Here is a 22,785-nt window from a genome sequence, read left to right on the forward strand (position 1 = left end):
CACAAAGCTGAACACAGCACTTGAGGTGCAGCCTCACCAGAGCAGAGCACAGGGGGACGATCACCTCCCTGGTGTGCTGGCTGCACTACTCCTGACACAACCAGGATGCCGTTGGCTTTCTTGGCCACCTGGGCACACTGCTGGCTCGTGTTCAGGCAAGCATTGACCAGCACCCTCAGATCCTCTTCCTCTGCACAGCTTTCCAGCCACTCTGCCCCCAGCCTGTAGCCCTGCATGGGGTTGTTGTGGCCAAAGTGCAGGACCCAGTATCATCTCATGATTGTCATCAGAGTGTCTTGGTGGCACAGGAGACCTGTGCAGCAGGGGTGGAAAAAAAAATTAAAAGATTTCTAATTTTACGATATAATCAAACCTAACCTGTATGTTCATGCTTCTTAGCCAGAATCAAGCATAAATCAGATCTTTTCATGGCCTCTCTGTTTAGAGGGACTCTTTTTCTATTAACAGAAGAAAATACAAGCCATCCTTGTGAAGTATTCTGTTCTCTAACCTATGCTCTGAATTTTAGCAATAGGGGAAATTTAGGACCCTTTATTTTTGTAATTCCTGCTTATATGTTACTTAAAGCCAGCTTCAGAAACAATCACAGATCCAAATGCAACGTTAAGAAATATGCTTCAGTAACTTAAACTTTATTGTAAACTACATGATTTGACCTGTATGCTTAGATTTGCCAGTATCCCAGCAGCAGATGAACTGAAATAGTATGTCAGTACTTAATTCCTAATAGAGAATCTGAGTCATGCAGTTTTTCTGCATATACTGAACTTTAAACTCCCTGTTTCAATAGGAGATAACAGCCAGTACGATAAACTCTGGGAGGGAAGCACAGCCAAGACAGCATCACGAATTGCAAGCAGGAGAAAATTCAACATAGACAGCTTTGTCTTCCATAAAGTATTAGGGAAAGGAAGTTTTGGAAAGGTATGTAACAAATTTACAGAGCTTAAGGTGACTGCCTTGCTTGATCTCTGAAATATTATGGGCTATTTTTGTTAACCAGAAACGTCTTACAGCCACTTGAGTAGATAATATTTTAAGAGAGTAAAATACAGCCATCTCTGTCAAAGACATTAGAAGTTCTTTACCTGCAGCTTGTCTGAACTCAGAAGTGTTTCATAATGTACAAGGGGTACAACCCAGTCAGAGAAATAGCCCTTTATCCAAAAGGGCAGTTATGTTCACATGCTGTCTACCGAAACAGCCTCGTAATGCTCCAGTGCAATGGCAGGGGAAATGTGGGACAGCAGCGTGACCTTCCACTCCCGTCTGCCTCTGCTCCTTGTGCTCCTTGCTTACTCTGTGCTTGTCCAAGGGTGATGTGACCTCCACAGACTCTGTTGTCTGTGAAACTCCAGCTGTAATGAAGGAACAGACTTTACACGTCCTCTGTTCATATTCTCACAAGTCATTGACAGAAAAACTGCCCTGGAAGCTGCTGTGCCTGTGTTACAAGGTCCTTGTACCCTGTCTCCTCACACCTATGCCCAGCAGCTTCACCTTGCCAATCTCACCATTTGCATAGCTGCCACAATTACTAAAAAAACAAACTGCTATAAGCACCTTTGACTTCTCCTTACTGATACCATCAGTAACAGGCTTTGCTACACACGCTGTAATCTCATCTTTCTTTTTTTTTTCTTTTTTTTTTTTTTTTTTTTTTTGTAGGTTCTGCTTGCTGAGCTGAAAGGAAAGAACGAATTCTTTGCTATCAAAGCTCTGAAAAAAGATGTGGTACTAATTGATGATGATGTGGAATGTACCATGGTGGAAAAGCGGGTTTTAGCACTTGCATGGGAAAATCCATTTCTCACGCACCTTTACTGCACGTTCCAGACAAAGGTAAGGGGAGGAAAAAAAAAAAGAAGGCGAGGGCAGCACAACAGATGCTGCCTTCTAATGGATGCTATTACCAACAGTCAAGTGAAAATAACTTTAGCGATACAAGAGTTAAATCCCCCCCCTTCTTGTGTTCTGTGTAATAGTTCACAAGCCTGGTGGAAAGTAAATAGAAGTGCGATACCCAGATATGCTGAAGAGATCAGAGTAACGTCTACATGATCTGGAGTAAGAGACAGTTTAATTTAAAACCTTGATCCTAGCTTTATCCTCAGTGAAGGGAACAAAGGTGACTGTCACAGGTAGAAGTCAGGAAATATATTTGAACGTATATTTATATTAAATCTAGAAGCCCACAGAATACGAGGTGAGCTCCTTAGCCTTGCAAGACCATGCTACTGCAGCATGCCTCATGCATTCTTAGGGGTGCATGAAACAGAAATAGGACAGGAGGGAAGTGGCTGCTGGGTCCCCACTGCCAGATTGCTACTCGAGGTGTGGTTGTGATAGCATCAATAATGTTTCCATTCTCTGATTATTTGCAAACAGGATCATCTGTTCTTCGTTATGGAGTTCCTGAATGGGGGAGACCTGATGTTCCACATACAAGACAAAGGGCGTTTTGATCTCTACAGAGCAACGTAAGTCTACAGCACTTCAGTCCCTATCCCCGTGAATTGTTATAATCTTTGTGGTATTACTACTTCTAGTTCTGCACCACTTAGCTGTTAGTCTTTCACTTGTGTTTCCGTGTCTGATGGTTGAAAAAAATGTGTTTTATAGGCATTAGTTTGATACAGTGTAGCTCACTTAATGACGTATTGAGTTAGGTTTCCTTCATTTGCATAGCAGAGTGATGTTTTGCTTGAAAGGATACACCTGTATGTGGAGATGCTAGGTAAACCTCAACATGAGCCAGCAATGAAAACACACGGTCTTAAAGCACACTAATGCTGTACTGTCATGGAAAAATTAATTTCCTAGGAAAACAGCACTGGGGAGGAGGGGGAACTTAGTAAATAATATATCACTATTACTGATAAGTTGACATAATAGTACAGGAAGACAAGCTGCACTTTCCACAAGATACTAATTAAAATGGGAAAGCACTTCATTTAACAAGTGCCATTTTGTCCGTTAGCTATGGCTTGAAGGTAACTGAAGCTGAAGACTTAGAATTATATGATGGTTTTGCATCTTTTAACTGTAACTTTTAGTTTTAGAACAATTTGAATGGGTTCATGAAGGACCTTAAATGTAACGCAGGGTGGAGTAATGGATCTGCCCAAAAGCACCAGTGTAACCGACTGGAAAACAGCTTGCATCACTGTGCTAGCTAGGAAATACAGATCAGATTGGATCGGATCAAGAGGACCAGCATAAAAAGCAGCCTGCAGTAGCCAGCCTTGTGGGTCAGGGTTAGCTCTGTTCTGACTCTCCCCAGCAGAAACCTGGACAAAGTCCCCCAACTTACTTGTGTTTCAGCAAACTTCCAGCAGCTTCTCCTGGAATTTTCTGTACATATTTCTCAAGTTTTGGGTCAACATTCATTCTGCAATACAGAAGTGGAAATCACTTTTTTTTTTTTAACAATTACAAAGTTTACATTCTAGGAGCAGGAGAAAGCATTCCTTAAGAGTTTTTCCTCACATCCTGTGGATTAACACCCCCCTTTTTGAGGAGAAACAGCAATGCTTTCTTTCTGCAATTGGGTGGCTATATGAGCGTAGGTAGTTGAGGCCCATTTCAAATTTAGCCACTAATGTGCCATCCCTCCTAAAGCCACCCCATGAGTACTGACCTCCCAGCAGCTATCTTTCCAAAGGCATATACATCTCTCTCCTAAAACTGAAAGAGAAGAAAAGGGACAGTGTTCCTCAATGGAAGGGGAATGAAGCATTAAAGCAAGCTGGTAGCCCCTTTACTGTTTGGAGTTAGATACCACAGATGCATGGTGAAAATTAACTTGCAGATTATAGCATCCATCCGTATAAATACAGGTGTAATATTAGATATGCGATTTCTCTTTCCTAGTGTTTAAAGAACTGTACAGTGATTTTCACTGCATGAAGTTTATGGCAGCTCTTTTGGCCAGCTGCTTTGTCTGATGTTTTAACTGAGCAAGCCAGTAAAAGATGTTTTGATCTTTTCAGGTTTTATGGAGCTGAAATTGTGTGTGGGCTACAGTTTCTTCACAGCAAAGGCATTATTTATAGGTGAGTAGCAGCTAGCACCAGCATGGGACCTATGAATTGTCTTAGCACTTCATGCATGCTTGAGTTACTGATTGATGTAACGAGTAAAAGCTGTCTGTCAGAGTTCTGATGTTATTCCAAGGGCATTAACATGCCTGAGATGAATCTGTATCTTTGTGTCTTTTCCTTGGCAACCAGAATGATGGAATGTTATTTACATTACACAAAAGCAGTTTTGTCTGTTATTTTTAAGCACTCCCTTCACATCACGAGTCTTTCGAGTTTGGTGGCAATGGTGAGTGTCCTTGAGGGTCTCAATTCCTACTGGTCTTGGAAAACCACTGAGGTGGAAGTCTTCTGCTTTTACTTTCCATGTGAAAGCAGAGAATTGATGCTTCTGCCTCACCAAATTCTTAAACAGCAAGGAGCAGATCCTGACCAACTGTTTCTTAATGTAAATATCCACATTACAGGAGGTCAGAATTTTTTGTTTTGTTTTTAAGATGTGTTTTTTCGTCTTAATTTCTATTCTCCAGCCTTTTCACCCCACCCCAGCTCTAAAACCCTGTTTGGTAACTACTTGCTCAGGTAGTTTTTACCTCTAACAAACAGGTATGAAGGATAACAGGTGCGTGCTTGAGAGCAAATGCTGCATGGCCCTAGGTAACGGTGCCCCACGATGTCCGCTATTGTCCACCTCTATTTATAGAAACAGGGAAAGTCTGGTGGAGCACCACTCTGTGAAGCAGTTTTCTGAAGTTAGACTTGTATTTCACCAAAAAAAGTGTTTGTAAGGAGGATCAATGTTACCAGAAAACTTGTTGATGAAGAAAGGTGATTGATTCTTCGAAGCCTTTCTGCCTCACAGAGAAGACAACCATAGCCTGGGAAGGTGCTTAATGCATCCAGCTCTATTCCCACTGCCTCCTGCAGGTTTATACATGGGAAAGGACCAAACAGGACGTGCTGTTATCCACAGGAAGCCTTTCCATCCCAACTTTTCTATATATTTTTAGGCTTGCTGTTAAATTCCCCTGTGTTAAATTAGTGCTTCTAGAGTGAAATTTCACAGTATGAAATATTTTCAGACAAACTGGTACCGTTTATCAACAGGACATCAGCAAAACCAAAGGTATTTTTTTCCCTCTTGCACAGGAAGTTTACCGGTATAGTTACTGACCCCGAAGGTAGTGGTTTTGGGTAGGTCTTGCAATGCAACACCTTCACACCCATACAAAAGATTTTAGAAGTTGCATGTAGGTAAGTGCAGTGCCCTACATTACGATGAGCTTTTCCTGTCTCAGAAATATATTTTTACTCAAGGTGAACAGCAGCTGATGTCCAAACCCAGGGTTTGTAGCACATTGCGTTAGAGCAGGGGCTCTTGGTTCAAGCTGCAGCTCACCCTTTAGGCAGCGTAAGTAGCTGATACTGTAAGCTGAAGTTAACAAAGAGAAAAGAGTGCCCTGTTCTTATGTAAAATCTGCCCTATTCAAGGCTTTCTTGGTAAGCAGAAGGGCTGTTCAGTTTCCCTTCAGCCTGCCCTCCTCGGTATGCGCTTTTGCAGCCAGATGGACAAAAAACACTTTGCAGTCAAAGGGAGGGAATGTAGCTTTTGGAAACTGCTGTTAAAAAGCTCTTATTTGATTGAAGATTGTTATTCTGTAAAAAGGCATGAATAGGTACTTCACAGACTGTGGCCACAGCACATGAACCCCCTCATGCCTTAACTAGGAGCAAGTCACAGGTAATATTAAAATTGGGAAAGCCTTGAATATTCATGCTTGTGCCAAATGCCCCAAGAATCCAATAATCCTTCTTTTGAGCTACACAGTCCGGTGTAGTGCTGCTATGTTAGCTGGTGAGGCGTTCACTCACACCTCTGTCCAGAGGCAACAGAAGCACTGGGTGTGACTTTGGATGTAAAAGCAGATGACAAGGATTATATGGGCACGCTATATATACACCTCAGCCACTTTCTTATGCTTACAAGAGATAATTCTTCTTTTCTCCTTACCATCTTCCAAGTACCAAAGTACAATTTTGCAGGTATTATGTTGATAGATAATTCTTTTCTTGCCATCTGTGAAGAAACTGCATGTATCTGAATACAACAATGACATACTTGTCCTTAAAAGATGCCTCTTTTTTTTAATATACCTTTTGCAGAGACCTAAAACTGGACAATGTGATGCTCGATAAAGAAGGCCACATCAAAATAGCTGATTTTGGAATGTGCAAAGAAAATGTAGTTGGTGAGAACAAGGCAAGCACATTCTGTGGGACCCCAGACTACATTGCTCCTGAGGTCAGTACATCACTGCAACATACTGCAGGGCTCCATTTAATAGAGTGATGTTAGAATGGCCATTGTGATCTTTCTTCCCTTTAGAGAATAATAGTTCCAAAACGTAATAATAATAACAACAAGCATAGAAAAAAATTAGATGCCTTCTTCTGTAGAGGGTTCTTAAGATAGAATATTTACAAGTATCTACAATGTTTTAATAGGTTTTGAAATGTTAAAAATTTCAGTTGTTGAAAAACTAGTTTTCTCTTCTGCTTTTACAGCTAGCATACATGCAGGACTCCTGCAAAATGAGCATGTGCACTGCAGATGATAAAGCAGCCAGAATTCAAAGGAGAATCTTAGAGAGTTAAATTCATTGTGTTCAGAGTTGGCTTTTTATCTGATTTGCATAGTAGTCAAATAAGGTAGTTAGCTTTTAAAGCTATAAATGTCAAAGTCTGTTGGTTAATAATCTGCTTTCATTGCCACACATTCCTCCCTTCCCCTACTTTATTATCTTGTAATGAAACTAGAGCAGATGTTTTCCAGCTACATGGTATTTAAAGTCAATGGAGGAAATTTCAGAATGAGAGCAAAGATCTGTCCACTGAGCTGTCCACATTTCCACAAACAGCAGCTGAGCAGAAAACTACAGCTGTACTTCAGTGTCAACAATCCTCTCAGACTGCTGCATTTTTCCCCTAGATATGCTAGTTATTAAAGATTGCCTCTTAAATTCACTGATCTGTTTTTTTTGTATGTACTTCTGTCTTTTACTAATTACCCGTATTTCTTCCCCTGCCCCTCTTCTGCGGAACAAGATTCTGCAAGGCTTGAGGTACACGTTCTCTGTGGACTGGTGGTCATTTGGGGTCCTGCTGTACGAGATGCTTATTGGACAATCCCCTTTCCATGGGGACGATGAAGATGAGTTGTTCGAGTCAATCCGAGTGGACACACCTCACTACCCACGCTGGATTACCAAGGAATCAAAAGATATACTAGAAAAGGTAAGGCTGAAGATTGATGAGTGGGTCAAGGTCCAGTATTTCCTCCAGGGAGGGACAAATCTAGGCTTGTAAAAGGAGCTGTTTATCCATGTTAGCAGATTACTTTTACAAATGGAAAGCCAGGTAAGCTTAATACTAATGTCTGTTAGTAATGTTAGTTAGCAACTTCTGTTTGTTCAGCAGTATACCGGTTATTTCCTCCACCGCCACCTACCTTTTGAGTGGATGTAAGGCCTTGTTGGCTATCTTGTCTTGCAGCTATTTGAAAGAGATCCAACAAGACGACTCGGGATCACTGGGAATATCCGAGACCATCCTTTTTTCAAAACCATCAACTGGGCAGCATTAGAGAAGAGGGAGGTAGACCCTCCTTTCAAACCAAAAGTGGTACGTGGATTATTCTGTGTTCCTATAACATGCTACACGTCTGTTGGTCACCAGCTTAGGGGTGATGGGTGAATCCTCCAAACATCCTTACGGTAGTTTATTCTGAAACCTGAAATCTTTTCTACCCTAAAATCTTCCTATTAAGACCATCTTCCTGTACAGCTTTAAGGAACCTCTTCACTACTGTTGTCTTCAGGAAAATAATGAATAGTGCTGCTATCCATCCTTTTCAATTCAATGGAGGAATGCAATGTTTTGTATGCACTGATGTTAGCACTGTTGATAGCACTGTTAGTGCTTACTGATAGTTAACTTTAACTAGACCAGCTCAGAAAAAGATGCTTTCTCCATATTGGTGAACTTACAGCTACTTTGAATGCACATCCCTAGTGTCACCTGAAAAAGTGTGTAAAGAACAAACTATGCATTGCTTGATCTGTGTCACCACAGGCTTCCACTGCTTCATCGCGAGCCATTAAAAATTCAAATCAGTTTTCTTTCACTCCAGTACCAGAATGGATAAAACAATCTGGAAGCAAACTACATTTTAAAGAATGCTTACATACTTGATGCAGGAGAGGTGTTCCAATTGAGAACAGGAGGCTTCATGTTGCATTTCCCCATACAGATGGGCTCTGGAAGTTTAAGAATCCTGCAAACCATAAGCTTTGAAGGTTCAGAATGTAGAACATAGTCTTAAATAATATGAATTCTTAGGAAATATGTATAAATATTAGTTTTATCTAGACACAGAGCAGCTGCAATAGCTGAACAATAGCTGCAATAGCAGACCTTAAAATGCTTCAGAAATTAAAAAATGTTGTTAATGGCAAGGAATGTTGGGTTTAAACGTAAATGCATTGATTTTTGTCAAGATAGAATATTTGGCTAATTCATTGCAATGTTATCACATCTCCAGGTGGTTCTTTTCCAAAGCAACCCAGTGCTGTTTGTTTTCAACCAACAAGTAGTAATTTCCCAGTTGTAATGTTATAGTATTATTTAAAATAGGCAAGGGGATTTTCTTCAACATGGTTTGAAAAATAATTTGTTAAGCTTTCATATTTAGCAATCTTTTCTGGAAAAAAAAAAAGTTTGCAACTATTGTCTCAAACTATCTTCCCTCTCTGTTTAACACAGAAGTCAGCAAGTGACTACAACAACTTCGACAGAGAATTTCTAAATGAAAAGCCAAGATTATCTTACAGCGACAAAAACCTGATCGAGTCTATGGATCAGTCTGCATTTGATGGATTTTCTTTTATCAACCCTAAATTTGAACAGATCTTAGAAAAATGATCTCTGAACAGTCGGACTTTAAAGCAGGGTTAAACATTAAGAACAGAAAACTCCAAGTGCTAAGTGTTACCGTTCCAACGATGTTGTCAATACTTCAGAATAATAACACAATAGTGTGATTTATTATGTCTAGCTGCTGATTTATTGGCAGTGTTCTTTTATGCATGGTTGGGTTTAAGGTATGTGAATCATGTGCATTATTTTCTCTATTTGGGAAAATGTAAATTGTTTGGTTACTTGAATGTAGTTATATTATATATATATATATATGCTGTATATTTTGCTCGGAGGAAGACATTGGGGAACGTAATATGTCTTTTTAAAAGTGTTTTGAGCCCTTGGTTCTTTTATTTGTCTTCAATTAAAAGAAAGTTATGTTAAACTTTCATTCCTGGCTATGATTTTTTTTTTTTCCCCTAGAAGTATTCAGTTAAACTCCAGTTCATTTAATCTACAGTAAAAAATAATAATTTGCAAGCCCTCTTCAGTTATAAAGACAGTACAAATATTTTAGGAGAACTAGTGGAAACGAAGAATTAAGGAAAAGCAAAGATTCATAGAACAGTCTGGAAGCTTGAGATGCTTAATTGTTCGTGGCAAGGGGGAAGTGCCACTCTTATGCTGGAGTCTCTTACCCAAAGCAGCCAGTGCCACTCCTATGGATAATATCCTTGACTATTGCAGTTAATAAAAACCTCAAGTCTTTAGCTTTACAAGTCTGGGAAAAATTAGAAACAACCTTTTTTTCCCTTCCACCAAAAGGGCTTTTAAAAAAGTTGATGACAGAGTGAGTAATTCCAGTCAACTTTGACCTCTGCAGGTCTCCAGCTGCAGTGTAGCTGGGAAGTATTCTAGAGCTCCTCTCCTTTCCTCTGTGTGCCAGGCTTTGGTGGTCATTGTAAATACTTACTTACTCTGAGGAAGGAGAAGCATTAGACAGTTTGGTCTAAGTATCCAGCAGCAGCATACCACCAGGAAATATGACTTCCACTGTTAAAAGTCCAGTTCTACAGCGGGACCTCGGTTGAGGTGTTTTTCCTCCAAGTAGTAGCTGCTGTATGCTTTGCCAGCAGCAGCACCTTGATTACACCATCTGAATGGGGGCACTGACCTGCTACAGGAGCCTGCTCAGGTTGGAGCCACCAGAAATGAAAGCACCGCAGGCTGTACAGCTGCACGGCCTCTGGACTGCCTCTGCTGAACGGCTGTGCCCGAGGGCCACCTGGTGGGCAGTAGACAGAGAGATTAGTTCATGCATCTCAGTCCGGGAGAGTCCTCACACTACACAGAGAAATTAATAACATACTGAAAATTAAAGTTGTTTGTTGTTTTTGTTTTGTTTTGGTCCAGAAAGCAGCCTGAATTCGTTAAAACAAACAAGGAAGCCTCCCACACAACCATACAATGTACAGTTAAAGAAAACACTAACATATTAAAAAACACCATAGCAGAGAAAATACAATGTGAATACCACACAGAAGCATAGTGATCAACAACATGCAACAATTTGAGGATGTAATGCTAAACTACAAACTGTTAATTTTGTCCTTATCTTTCAGAATGACAAGTGCCCCTGCAAATTACAGGCCGTGTAACCTATATATGCAAATACATACCAGGAGGCAGCGTTTTGCTGTTGATTTTCAGCCTTCTGAAAAATACCAGCAGCATCTGGAAGACTATGTCAGAACAGTGTAACTTTAAGCATGAGTCAGATCTTAAAATACCAGTCACAAGGAGAAGCTAATAGTCTTCTTACCTTTCTGCTCCACTGCATGGACAAATCTTGATGTGCTTTTATTTAATGCATTCTTCCAACTTTTCCCTCAGTTACTGAGTTTGTTACTCAGATAAAATAACTGAAATTTAAGTAAAGTTAGTTATTCTACCAGCTGCTTAATTCTTATGTATACGTATAAGCTGTTTTAAACAAGCTACAATTCCTGCACATCAGAACGCTGTGGAAACCAGCTGACCTGGAGGAACCCTCACCTGGCACTTCAGCTGCTGTAACAGACACAGAAAGAAACACAGCAGTGCAAGGTGTAGCATTTGATCTTTATTACTTGGATCAAACGTCAAATGATTACATTTGTCTGAAAGATTACAACGAAGGCCAATGCTGTAAGAAAAGATAGTTTAACCCCATTCTAAAGACTGCATCTGAGCCAGCAAGTGTACTAACAGTCAAAAGGTAGTAAAATACACGTGGGTATAAATATGCAAGGCCAGGACAAGGATTTTTACCTCCCCTATCGGTGACAGATCGGTCAATATTGCATGGTCAGGAACAGGAAGGGAGGACAGACGCAGCTTTTAGACAGGGACGATGATCTGCCATTCGTAACAGTGCCTCCCCAGAAAGGTAGTTAGGCATTGGGGAGAACTGCTTCAAATTTACATTCATTGTCTACATTTGCTCTTACCAGCTAGAAAGGGTCAGATGCAGTCAATGGTTTAAGTACCTTCCTAAAGTAGAACAGACAACTTCATATTTTTTTCTCTTCAAGTATCAGCATAACAGTTTATTTACACTTGTATACAACTCTTTTTACTGAACACCCACTTAGTAAAACATTCATCACAGTATATTCAAAAGCAGGCTATAAAAATACCTACTATACATAAAACATTTAGCCTCAGGGAATTTTACAGCACCTCTGAAAGTTTAGAGGTAAAAAAAAGAAAAGGAGAAAGGGGAGACACCTCCAGCTGTGCTTGCCAGTGCAGACGGGCAGCCTTTTGGCTCCCCTCTCACTAGGGAAAACCTTTCCTTCCACATTTCTTCAACCGGGTTCAAGTACCACACCCTGATAGTAAAACCCTGCTTTTCTGATGTAGCATCCCAGATCTGTTGCCTGTAACTCTGAATAAACCCTGACTCTTTCAATTTAAAGTTGTCAGACAACTCCTGGTCATGGCTGGATGGCAGAGCTTCGGAGGAGCGAGGGCTGCCTGGAGCACTGCCCCGCTTCCCACGCGAAGCACGCACGGTATCAGAGGGGGGGCATGTTATTCCTACACTTTTGCCACAAAGGTGGCCTTGTTTACTACGCATCAATAAATTAACTACTCTGAGTAGCGCTGTGTGGTCTCTCTCCTCAGATAAGAGCTATGAACACAGCTGAATTAACAAAGATCTGAAATGCGCGTTACTGAACTAAGGGATCACACACACAAAGCTCTAGACAGCAGCACTTGAAGCAAGTGTTTCTGGTCATTTCACGCCCTACCCATTCCTCTTCTGAAATGGAACCCAGCGATGTGATATGGCTTACTTCCAGAGCTGAACATATTGCTGAAATTAGCTTATTAAAACAAATCACAACAGCAGCACATTATCTTATAAACCCTGCACAAACAGAAGACAATGTAGCCCTTGCCTGCAAAACTACGAGGGCCCATTATTTCACACAGGAATTGAGCAAACAAACATAAAAGTTTCTTAAAAAAAATCAACAATGTACATGGTAAAAGTTCAATCAGTTGAAGAAAAGTCCTTAAATCAAAAAAAAAAAAAAAAAAAAGCACGGTCTATCTACAAAAAGATAGTTCTCACTTCAAGAACTAAGAGCCAGCAACAGTGTTGGCAGCTCACTTCAGTTGTCTGGTAACACATACAAAATACATTGATTTAGTACAGTTAGAGGGTCGTAGCCTCAACAGACATACAAAATTCCATTTTTAGCACTGGAGTTTCACAGAGAAATATAAAAGAGCAGCAAAGAATTTAAATAGTGGAAGGTTGCTTAAAAACAATTAAAAAAAGGGTAGGTGCGCTTTGTTAAAAAACAATTTCAGAATTTACCTGCAGTTTTTCTTGCATGAGCTGTAAGAAAGGTTAAATGCTACCTTACCTTTCTGTACTGTTTCCTGATATACATGTTAGATGTGGCTATAAGGAGAATCATACATGTTGAAATTCATTCCAAAAACTGCCAAAAAGTCATAGCACTAGTAAGAAAAGCAGCTTCTCCAGCCTTGGCAATCTGAATCCTTCTTCCCTACCTCCCAGTCTCAGAAAACTGCTCATCCCCGGCTGTGGCCACAGCAGAAGGGGCATTTCTCTTTCTAGTTTCACTACCTGAGGCTGCTCTCCTGTACACACACTTGCATCCCACAGCCATTACTTAATACTGTCTCCTCCACTGTGAGATAAATACATCTGGCTCCTGGAAATACATTGAAATCTTGCTAGCACCGCAGAAAGGGGCAAGTCTCCCCATCCCATGCAAATTTAACTTGAGGTTGGCAAACCAAAGATCACTGTAAGACGTGACTGATGAGCTTTCCGATTTAAAGTAGTTTTGCAACGTGAATCCTCCAATGCTCAAAATGCAGAATTTCACCTGTTAAATATGCCATCAAAAAAAAAAATCTTCATGTAATGCTAGGCAACCATTCACAGTAAAAATAAGAGGAACTCTTACAAAAACATTAAAGAAAGTAAAATCTAGTTAAAATCTGACAGTAAAATTGACACGGGCAATTAGCCATCTTGCAGTATTCCACAGATGAACAATAAAAGCTACTGAAACTGCGCAAATTTACATATGAAGACCTAAAACCAACATTACTCTGCTTCTATAAATCTTTTTTTTTTTACCAATACCTTTCAGCACTGGGAGTTAACCAGAACTACAGGTTTCCTCCAAAGAAGCTGAATCACATTCGAAATGTCTTAAAGTGAAGGGGAGGCGCATTTGTTCCAACTTGCTCAGCGTTCAGCACGCCGTCTCCGCTCTCAGGGACCCGAGCTGCTACTTAACGCTGTCGTGGTGGAGGAAGGGCTGCTGCCACCAGGAACTGCAGCTATAGATGGTTAGGTACTGTCCTCAGAGCTTCTTCTCTCGATCGGTCCACGCCTACATTCTGCAAATTTAAAGACAAAAAGGACTTTAAAGCCTGAGTCTCGTGATCAGCCACAGCTTGGCTCAACACACAACTATTACACAAAACAAAAATTAAGCAAGTTTTGATGCTTATTTCCTCAATGTGTCTTGTAAAACGAAACGAAAGGTCCCAGCCCAGCCCAGAAATCAGAAGCCAGGCTCTGACCTAGTCCCAGCCTCCACGTGCTTCGCTGAGACACAACACAGGCTCTCTCAAATAGCATCTCTAAGACACATATCACACCAGGTCTCTCCACACTATATGGAGATTACACTGTTATATTTAAAAAAATAAGTTATAACCACAGTTTTTAATCGTTTTTTTCTAATCACTTCTAGCCTTTCAGACATGCATACAATGTAAGAGAAAAACTAAACCACACAGCAAAAGTCATAAACCAGACAAAAACTGACAAAATTTGGAGGGAGGGAAAGTCACCTCTCCTTTGTGTCAAGCATGCTTCAAGAAACGACTCAACATCGACAGCCAGAAAGCTGTTCTGGTCGTGTCTGTAAGGAGCTATCTCACTGGGAACCCTGAGTAACTCCCTAAAGAGCTGGTAACATAAAGTTTAAATGCACTTTGGGACATGTGGGCAGATTGGCATGTTTCCCTGACATCAGGTAATGTTCCAGTGGTTTTATAACCACGTTGAGTAGAGTTGGCTTTCAAAACAAGTCTCTCTAGTCCAGCTCGAGGAGAAGAGCCTCATGCAGAGAGGGGGACTCGGTACCGCTCCCAGCCTGCAGGCACACAACTCCATCCCTCAAAACTACCCCACGAAAAGCAAACCACTCCCTTCTCCAACCCCAGGTTCTAGGATTTTCAGCCATTCCATAACGAAACGAGATAAACGAGTAGTACCTGATTTGATTCGGGGCTAAAGTGTGCTAACGTCATTTCTGCCCTCACTGATTCTCCTGTATTAACGTCAGCCCTTTCCTCTCTGCCCTTGGTAAATCAGCCCATTTTCCACCATAAGCACACCACGTAAAACTGCCTGGGCACACACAAACGCTGCCTGCCCCACTCTCCAACTGCTCTCTCTGAGGAAAGCGAACAATGCTCCTGTTTCAGAAAGATGCTTCCACAGGCAGCATTCCTTCTAGAGCAAAGGATACAGAGACAGCATTGGCATCTAGGAACAAGAGGAGCTGGCAGAACAAGTCACACTCTGCATGACCACAATGGAAAAAAAAAAACACCGCTGTGTTGGCATTTCTTTTATTTGTTCATATTTTCTTAGCAACTGATGCAACATACCCAGAAATTCCTTGAGACCGTGGAGATGTCTCCACAGGCAATCTGAGAACATTGGCTAACATCTTTTAAGCTGAGCATCTGCTGTTGATTCAAAGAAAATTAAATGGAGCATGAAATGGAGCAACATGCAGGAATCCAGAGGTACTGGAAATTAAGGCCACAAGCAACAAGAACTAGACAGCTACAACGTAAAACTAAGAGGAAACAACGTGGTCAAGGCAAAAGATTCCTCTCACTGAGTTAAATAAGGTGTGTCAGACAAAAGCAGCATCCTAGAGGCTGGGACAGCCACAAGAGGGAACACAGATATGCAGTTAAAGCTGGAACAAGACGTCCTCCAGAGTGTAGGCGAAAAGGGAAAGGCTGTGGAAGCAAAGCACAGCAAACTGCCACGTGGAAGAAACAAAACTTGTGTAGGACAAAGCCTAATAAATAAACCCTGGGGCTTATTAGACAAAGAAGGACCTAGCTCAAGACCAGATGAAGCGAGACTTCGAAAGGGATCACCATCCCCTCGAATGGAAGGTGGATTCCTACCCACAGCAATCACATTAGGTTTAATTACGGCAGCTGGGACTGTGCTCCCACGTGGACTGAGAGAGACAAGTGTGCAGTGAGAACCATGCTGCTGCTTACAGAGGAGACAGAGGTTTTAGCCTTACTTTTAGGACCAAAAGGTGTCCCCACAGCCATCCAGCAGCACCTTACCCAAACACACTTGGACAAAATTACAGTCGTGGAGCAGCACCACTGCTGCTGCGTACTGGAGAGCGCAGGAAATGCAGCAGGGGGAATCCAAACAACAGGCACCTGGCTTCGAATGCTACTTCTACCAAGGCGTATGGGGTCTCCACAGCCTTGGAACATGACATCAAGTCAGCCAGCACCATCAGGCACATTTCTTTTAAGATTCAGAAAGGCCAAGGTTTCTTAGACCACAAAAATATCCATAAAGAAGATAAAAAGCTCAAATTGGCTGGGTGAGACACCAGAAGGTGCACCTCACCGGGTCCTCTCTGGAAAGACTCAACACAAACAGATCAACTCAAACACACTCCGACACCACTGCTTCTCCTCTCCTCATCATACCCTCCCTTGTTTTGTGCTTTTTTTCCCCCCCTACAGAACAAAGCATCCCCCAGAAACAAAGTGCTACAGATTTCCAGACAGCACGGCCTGCCATTTCAGTTCCATTCTGATTTGCTACATGCAATCCTCGCAACAAAGCCAGAAGATTTTGCAATAAAGGGCTCCTCCAGGGAAGAGGGTTCTGAGCCGCACGGGAGTCACAAGGAAAGCCAAAACAGATGAAGTTAATAAGGACCATCCCCAGCTGAAGAACAAGCATAAAGCAGACAATGCAAAGAAGTGCTCTTATCAGCCAGGTTCCTCCTGGTGAGCTGTACAGAGAACTCACTGTCCCTTCCCATTCAGCATTAGGCCTTTCTTTTACTAAGAAAATAATCTAGGGAGGACTACTAAGCAATGCTGCCGTAATAGGAGACCCCTCAGAGGGCAAAGCTGCTTTTAAATCCCATGTTACTCCGTTATACGCATCTGCAAGAGGTTTGTTTTGTTTTGTGTGGATTTTGTTTTAACCCAAAATTGAACGTGTTTAGCTTAAAATTGCACAGTATGTCCTTAGTCACAGACCACAGAGGTGAAAGCAATCCAAGCCAGCTCTGAGTGGTTTGCCAGCACCTGTGGAACGTGTCCCTGTGACCTCTCAGGGACGTCACCTCAACAGTCAGGCAGAAAGAAGCAACCGGGCTCCCTAATTAACTGTGCTAGCAGGTACAGCAGGCTCAGGTCTCCTCCTCCACGGCATATCCAAGGGGCTGCATCAGTTAAACACAGAAAAGCGACAAGAACTCCCACATCATAATCACAACAAAGAGAATTCCCATTCCCCCAGGCCAAGCCCATGCTGCTTTAACTAAATATCAACTGGTACAGCAGGAGGCCCTCCGTCCAGGGGCTCTTTAGTTATATTAGACATTCCTGAATGCTATAAACCTCAGAAAATTGCAGTGTAACTTCAGAAGTGCAAATGCGTAACACTTTTTTTCCAAAACCCCAGTCCTGGAAAAACATACCGTATGAGAAACCTCCCCAGCAGATAAAAGCGTTCCACAACATGCCACTCTTGCTTATGCTCAAGACACAAAGACCCCCCTCAGAAAACAGCTCAAGGACTCGGTGATTTACCGCCTTTCCCCAGCCTCAATGCTACATAAACAAAGCTGCTTCGATTGCACAATGCTTCAGACCATCTCGTTTTGCCCACCGTAACATCGCAGAGAAGGGAGCCAAGGCATGACACCACATCGCAAACAAGCTGCGGTCCCTCCAGCCTGGGAGAAGTTTTGTTGTGATTCTGTTTAGGATGCATACCCTGCTGTTTTGAGATCATGAGCCTGCTGGAGGGTGGAAAAACCTCCTGTTTCCATGCCTTTCAAGGCAAGTCACAACCTAGCGAGCAAATAATCTGCCTAACGCTGCTTCTGCTTTGTGAAACAGTCAACGCTTCTTACTGCACCCTGGGTAAAATTCAGCGCTATCAGATCCAGCACTGGTTGCACCGAGGCACTCATCCACTCCTTGCATTTCAGCAGAACAAAAACCACCGATTTTTTCGTAGTTTCTCACTGAAAGGAAATTTAAAATCACTTCTGCCAACAGGCAAGCTCTGAAGCCCAGTTAATGCAGAACAGCTGTTACGGGAAGTCATTCGTATATTAAAAACACTTTTACACATTCCTGTACCTTCAATAAGTGTTGCAGCCTAAAGAGAAAACTTGCTACCCTCTTCCAAACAGCGCATCATTGATTAGCACATCTAGAACACTGGTGCTACAGATCAGCAGGATTAAGGCTGTACAGTAACTATGGATTGTTATTTTACGCTACGGAGCAGTCCAATCACTCCCGAGGGCACTGAAGTAGATAATAATGGTGCCTAGAAAACAAACTTCAGCTTTTTCGTATCTCATGCGTGATGTCGTGCTTCACAGTTTTCACAAACACACTTCAGCTAACATCAAATGATTGCTGGCTGTTACAGTAGCTTTAAAAATTCATGCTGCAGGATCTTTGCATTACAGCAGTTTACAAAAACAGCTTTCCAGTGTCAGCTGATTAATGTTTGACAACCCATCCGCAATAAATTAACCAGGGCGATGCAGTTTTATTGTGATTTGATAATTTTTTCAAGCCATGCACTGTACAAAGATTTACTTTGGGTTTTGAGTTGTTGGGTTTATGGGTTTTGTGGGCTTTTTGTTTGCTTTATTTCAAAGTGATTGGAATGATTTGCTTTTCAATTTATTTTGAAGTAGTAGGATGAAAACGGCACCCCAAGTTCGATAGTTGATCAGGACACGGGATTCACTGATGAGCAGGGACTGTTACAAGAGCTTCCTCAGGAGGTCTGGAAATGTCTACATTCTGTATAATAATAAAAATACAGAGGAGAATATTTATCACGCAGCAGTAAGACCAACAAAAACACCAATCACTTGCACCTTCACAAGTACACAGCTGCATTTACAGAAAAGCAGAGATTTTTATTTTTAATGCCCCCGCCCCAGAATGCAGCAGACTGACAGCTGGCTGGTGTCCCAGAACTAGACAGCAGGAAAATGTACGTACAGTAATCACTGATCCCATGCTGATGCCACCAAAAGCTCAAGTCATTCCCATTTAGGAGGAAGTCTTTTATGGGCCCAGGCAGGAATCCACTTAAACACATACTCCAGCATGTACACTTCCATCCAAATAAGCAAACTTTCAGTGCTTTGCTAAACTATGCCACGTGCTTCCTTCCCAAGCTTTAACTTTGACTGTGTGATAAGCCATGTGTTATGCCTGCCTCTTCCCAGACACCTTCATGGCTCAAGACTGATTGCACTGACTAGATCTCACCTCATTTTGCAGAGGTTGTAGGGAGAGAGAGAAAAAAAAAGTAAGATGTTCAGTGCATCAAATTATTTTAAACAAAATCTCCCTCCCACCCCAAAAAAAAAAAAAAAAATAATCGCGCTAGGCAGCACAGCTTTGACTCTGGCCACACAGAACAAGTCTCAGGAATCAGGCCTGCCATGGTACCACCTCACGTAAATCCAGAAGGCTGTTTAGTTGCTATTCTCCGTTCTACCAAGAATGCAGATTATGAGAAACTGGGCTGAAGATCTTTCTGAGACTTTGATCTAGGATTTGGCCTGCTTTAGACTAAACCACTGCCAGTTCCGCTAACACATTCTTCAGGCTTCATGCTGACACGCTTGACGCTGTGGTAAGCAAACTCAGCTTTCAATAATCCCCCCTCACTTCACCCCACCAAAAAAAAAGGAAAAATAGGATTTGGATTTGTTGCTCTGAGCAATATCCCTTTCTGTCACTTACCACCTAAGACAGAAGCACAAAGTAGATGTTTTACCCCAGCACTTGCTGCCTGACCCGAAGAGAGGACCCAAGCAATAGCTCGAGTAGTTCCCCTGATTTATATTCAGTAAAAAGACTGGACTCCTTCATTTGAAAAGGTCAGGAACTTAAGCTGCTACAATGCTGACAAACGCACAGCTTCAATCCACTTGAGACAAATCATCCTCACAGAACGAGGTTTACACATACTGTAAACAAGTACTCCAGTACTTTGCCTGCAGTGTGAAAATACGTCTTTTCAGCTGAAGCAGATAAGGAGCACGTTGTCCTGAAACACGGACTACAAATTACTTGTGGGGGCACAGAACAGTACAGTAAGCAATTCTTAATCAAATAGTTTCATTGTTTAACAATGTCGTTATCTGCGATGCTAAACTTAATTAAATGCTTTGACTTCAATAGAGTATTTGAAAATTTAATTTAACAGAAACAATTACCATTTGAGTAGCTTATGTAAATGAAAGCTTTTGAAACTCTCAGAGCCCTCTGAGCAGCGTTTAAATGCAGACAGAATCAACCCGCCCCTCCATCCAGCTATCCTAAATGAACAACACATCACCACCGAAACTCCACTGCTTCGGGTATCTTTCTGGGGACAGGGAGAAGGGCGTTCAGGGGATTTTTATTAAAAACATCACTGTTATTTTATTTTTTTTTAATTCATTATGTCAATCTATTTCTGTTCTAAACAAACAGCTTTGTGCCTTTGTGTGCACTGCAATGCAACTGTCCGTATGATCCCCCACGCGCACCTGAAATACAACTACACTCCCATGCCAGTATACCACAGTTTGCTAAACATGTTAAAAGCTTTCCCCCAAAATTAATGCCTTCAGTTAGAGAAGTGGTATTTTCAACAGCAATTCCCAAGAAACTTTAGCATGTTGTAAATTCAGCACCAGTATTTTATCAAACTATAGATGGTCAATTGATCTGCCTTATTTAACATAGATGATGTTAACACCTGCTCTAAGGCATCTTTTTTTATTATTATTATTTTCACGACACTTTTAGGCACTGTGAAATCAGAGCAGATTTCATGAACATAACAAACCAAATGAAGATGTGAAAGTGGTAAAGCACAAAGATAAAGAGGGAAAGAGAAAGACAGAGGAAAAAAGTAACATGACTACTGGATGGAAAACGTCTTTGCTATGAACGACCGAAAGTCAGTATTCTGATACTCAAAATGCCTGAGTCATTGAAACGAAAGTTCTCTGCAGACTCCTCCAGCATTTGTGCACAACTACCACGAACGTGTACCCTCATGTAAGTAAGGTATTTTGTGTCTTGTGCCGTACTGTAAACACACATAAATAACACATTTATCTTTATATTCTTTTTCACCATTGTTCTGAATGACTGAATGTTCTGAAAAGCCCTTTTTTCTCACTTTATCAGACTGACTTTTAATTCACTAGTAGGCATGGCTCATACCCTCAGCAAGGACCCACTGCCATACCTAGTGGCATTAGCATGAGGACATGCAAGGGAACAGGAAATTTTTAATCATGTCACACTTCACATAACTTTCATAATGCAGCAACGGAAGAGTTGGACCAGATGATCTTTGAAGGCCCCTTCCAATAGAACTTTTCTATTTTAAGAGCTTTGCACAAGCAGCACAATCAGCCCAAGCACATGGCACAGAGAGAATACAAAGCTAGCACAGCCTGCCATTCTACCTCCACTTCCAGTTTACGAACACACTAAATTTCCTCTTCCCCAGTTTTGCTGTATCCTGAGACCTAGCGTTCTGCTCCAGCATTGGCAGCACCACCAGTACTGCTTTACTAAGTGTACAGTAATAATCACAGTGATGAAAAAACCTAATGACTTCATTACCGACTCTCCAAAATAAGTAACAACAGCATATTCAAAGTAATTCATAACAGATTTTTTTTTTTATTATTATTTTTTTTTTGACTGTACTCTACTTACGCTGAATGACAAAGCCTGGAAGAACTAAAGTTTTTAGATTGATATTGTGTCTTCAAATTCTCATTCATCTCTATAAAAATTTTATTTTTTTAAAGATAAACCACTGCTTCTGTTAGAGCTCATAGGTAAATATGCTCAGTAAAAAGGATCCCCACCCCCACAGCAGCACGCAAGAAGTAAAGCTTGTAAAATGTAAATAGGTAAAATTAAATTTGCTCTGCAGAGTTACCAAATCATTTCTAACCACACGGACAACGGAAAAGAGCTCAGCACATTATGTCAAGTTGTCTGATTAAAAAATATTCTTACCTCAGGTTTATCTCTGTGTGTGTTTACAGCTTCAACATTCAGGAATATAGATTCTACTTTACATCCTGTTGACAGAAAACATTTTTAGAATTTGACCATTTTAAAAAATGAAGTCACAGTTAAGATGCAATCTAATTAATCTAATTTTCAGTTTGTAAAGGTTCAACATTGATTCATACCAGAATTTCCCAAACTGTGAACAAATAAGTCTATTGAAATTAATCTATTTTGCCAGGATAAATACAGTTCTCAGTCTTACAATCCATCCCCAATTCTGACCTTCGCTTTATCATTATTTTCTTTGAAACACAAATTCCCACTTTTAAACATACAGAAACTAAAGCATCCAATCAGAAAATTCTTCTCTGTAATTTTGCATTGGTTTTTAACATCCTAGACTTATTAGAATTTCACTGTAGTACAGAAAACAAAATGCTTCCATTTTTTAGAACATGAAAATGATTACAAGGTACACCTTGTGTTGCTAGCAACTCCTGTTCCTCATGTGTGCAAAACAAGAGTCTTAATCTGCAGCTATATTGGAATTTAAAGTTGCCTTCTGGAGAGGATCTTCTCCTCTTCACCCCAAAATTGAAAACTTCAGAGAGTAAGAAAAATTAAGTGCTCAGAAGACACAGCTATTAGCTAGTACAAGCTGACCCACTTAGAGAATAATTACTCAATACACTGTGACCACACCATTTTAAGCAACATCAAATTGCCAAACACAGTCAGATCTCACATGAACATGGTTTTTATAAAGCTACCTAACACAGCATTAATAGTTAAGTTCCCCTGACATATCATACATAAATCATCCACCACAAATGACAAATTAAGTCTTTAGGAAATAAGTGAACAGAAAACTCTGAATTCATAACATACTGCAAAAGAT

At 41.1% G+C, this 22,785-nt stretch overlaps 2 protein-coding genes across 6 annotated transcripts in view; one reads left to right on the forward strand and one right to left on the reverse strand.

The window, feature by feature from the left end:
- Positions 1-9,400, forward strand: part of PRKCD (protein kinase C delta) — a 65,485-nt gene extending 56,085 nt beyond the window's left edge. For both annotated transcript variants that reach the window (XM_032193895.1, XM_032193896.1), the window contains exons 11-18: positions 812-945; positions 1,690-1,863; positions 2,410-2,501; positions 4,014-4,076; positions 6,225-6,363; positions 7,167-7,355; positions 7,614-7,742; positions 8,883-9,400. In XM_032193895.1, the coding sequence (XP_032049786.1) occupies positions 812-945; positions 1,690-1,863; positions 2,410-2,501; positions 4,014-4,076; positions 6,225-6,363; positions 7,167-7,355; positions 7,614-7,742; positions 8,883-9,041 (1,079 nt within the window). In that variant the 3' untranslated portion in view covers positions 9,042-9,400. The remainder of the gene's footprint in view (positions 1-811; positions 946-1,689; positions 1,864-2,409; positions 2,502-4,013; positions 4,077-6,224; positions 6,364-7,166; positions 7,356-7,613; positions 7,743-8,882) is intronic.
- Positions 9,401-12,566: 3,166 nt separating this feature from the next.
- PFKFB4 (6-phosphofructo-2-kinase/fructose-2,6-biphosphatase 4) overlaps positions 12,567-22,785 on the reverse strand; it is a 47,188-nt gene continuing 36,969 nt past the window's right edge. For 3 of the 4 annotated variants that reach the window (XM_032193942.1, XM_032193941.1, XM_032193943.1), the window contains exons 13-14: positions 21,891-21,955; positions 12,567-13,913 (exon numbers count right to left, since the gene is read on the reverse strand). In XM_032193942.1, the coding sequence (XP_032049833.1) occupies positions 13,854-13,913; positions 21,891-21,955 (125 nt within the window). In that variant the 3' untranslated portion in view covers positions 12,567-13,853. Of the gene's footprint in view, positions 13,914-18,352; positions 18,645-21,890; positions 21,956-22,785 lie in introns of those variants that run through there. The other variant, XM_032193944.1, reaches the window with a different exon arrangement.

The sequence above is a fragment of the Aythya fuligula genome, chromosome 10, assembly GCF_009819795.1.
Source record: "Aythya fuligula isolate bAytFul2 chromosome 10, bAytFul2.pri, whole genome shotgun sequence".
Lineage (NCBI taxonomy): Eukaryota > Metazoa > Chordata > Aves > Anseriformes > Anatidae > Aythya > Aythya fuligula.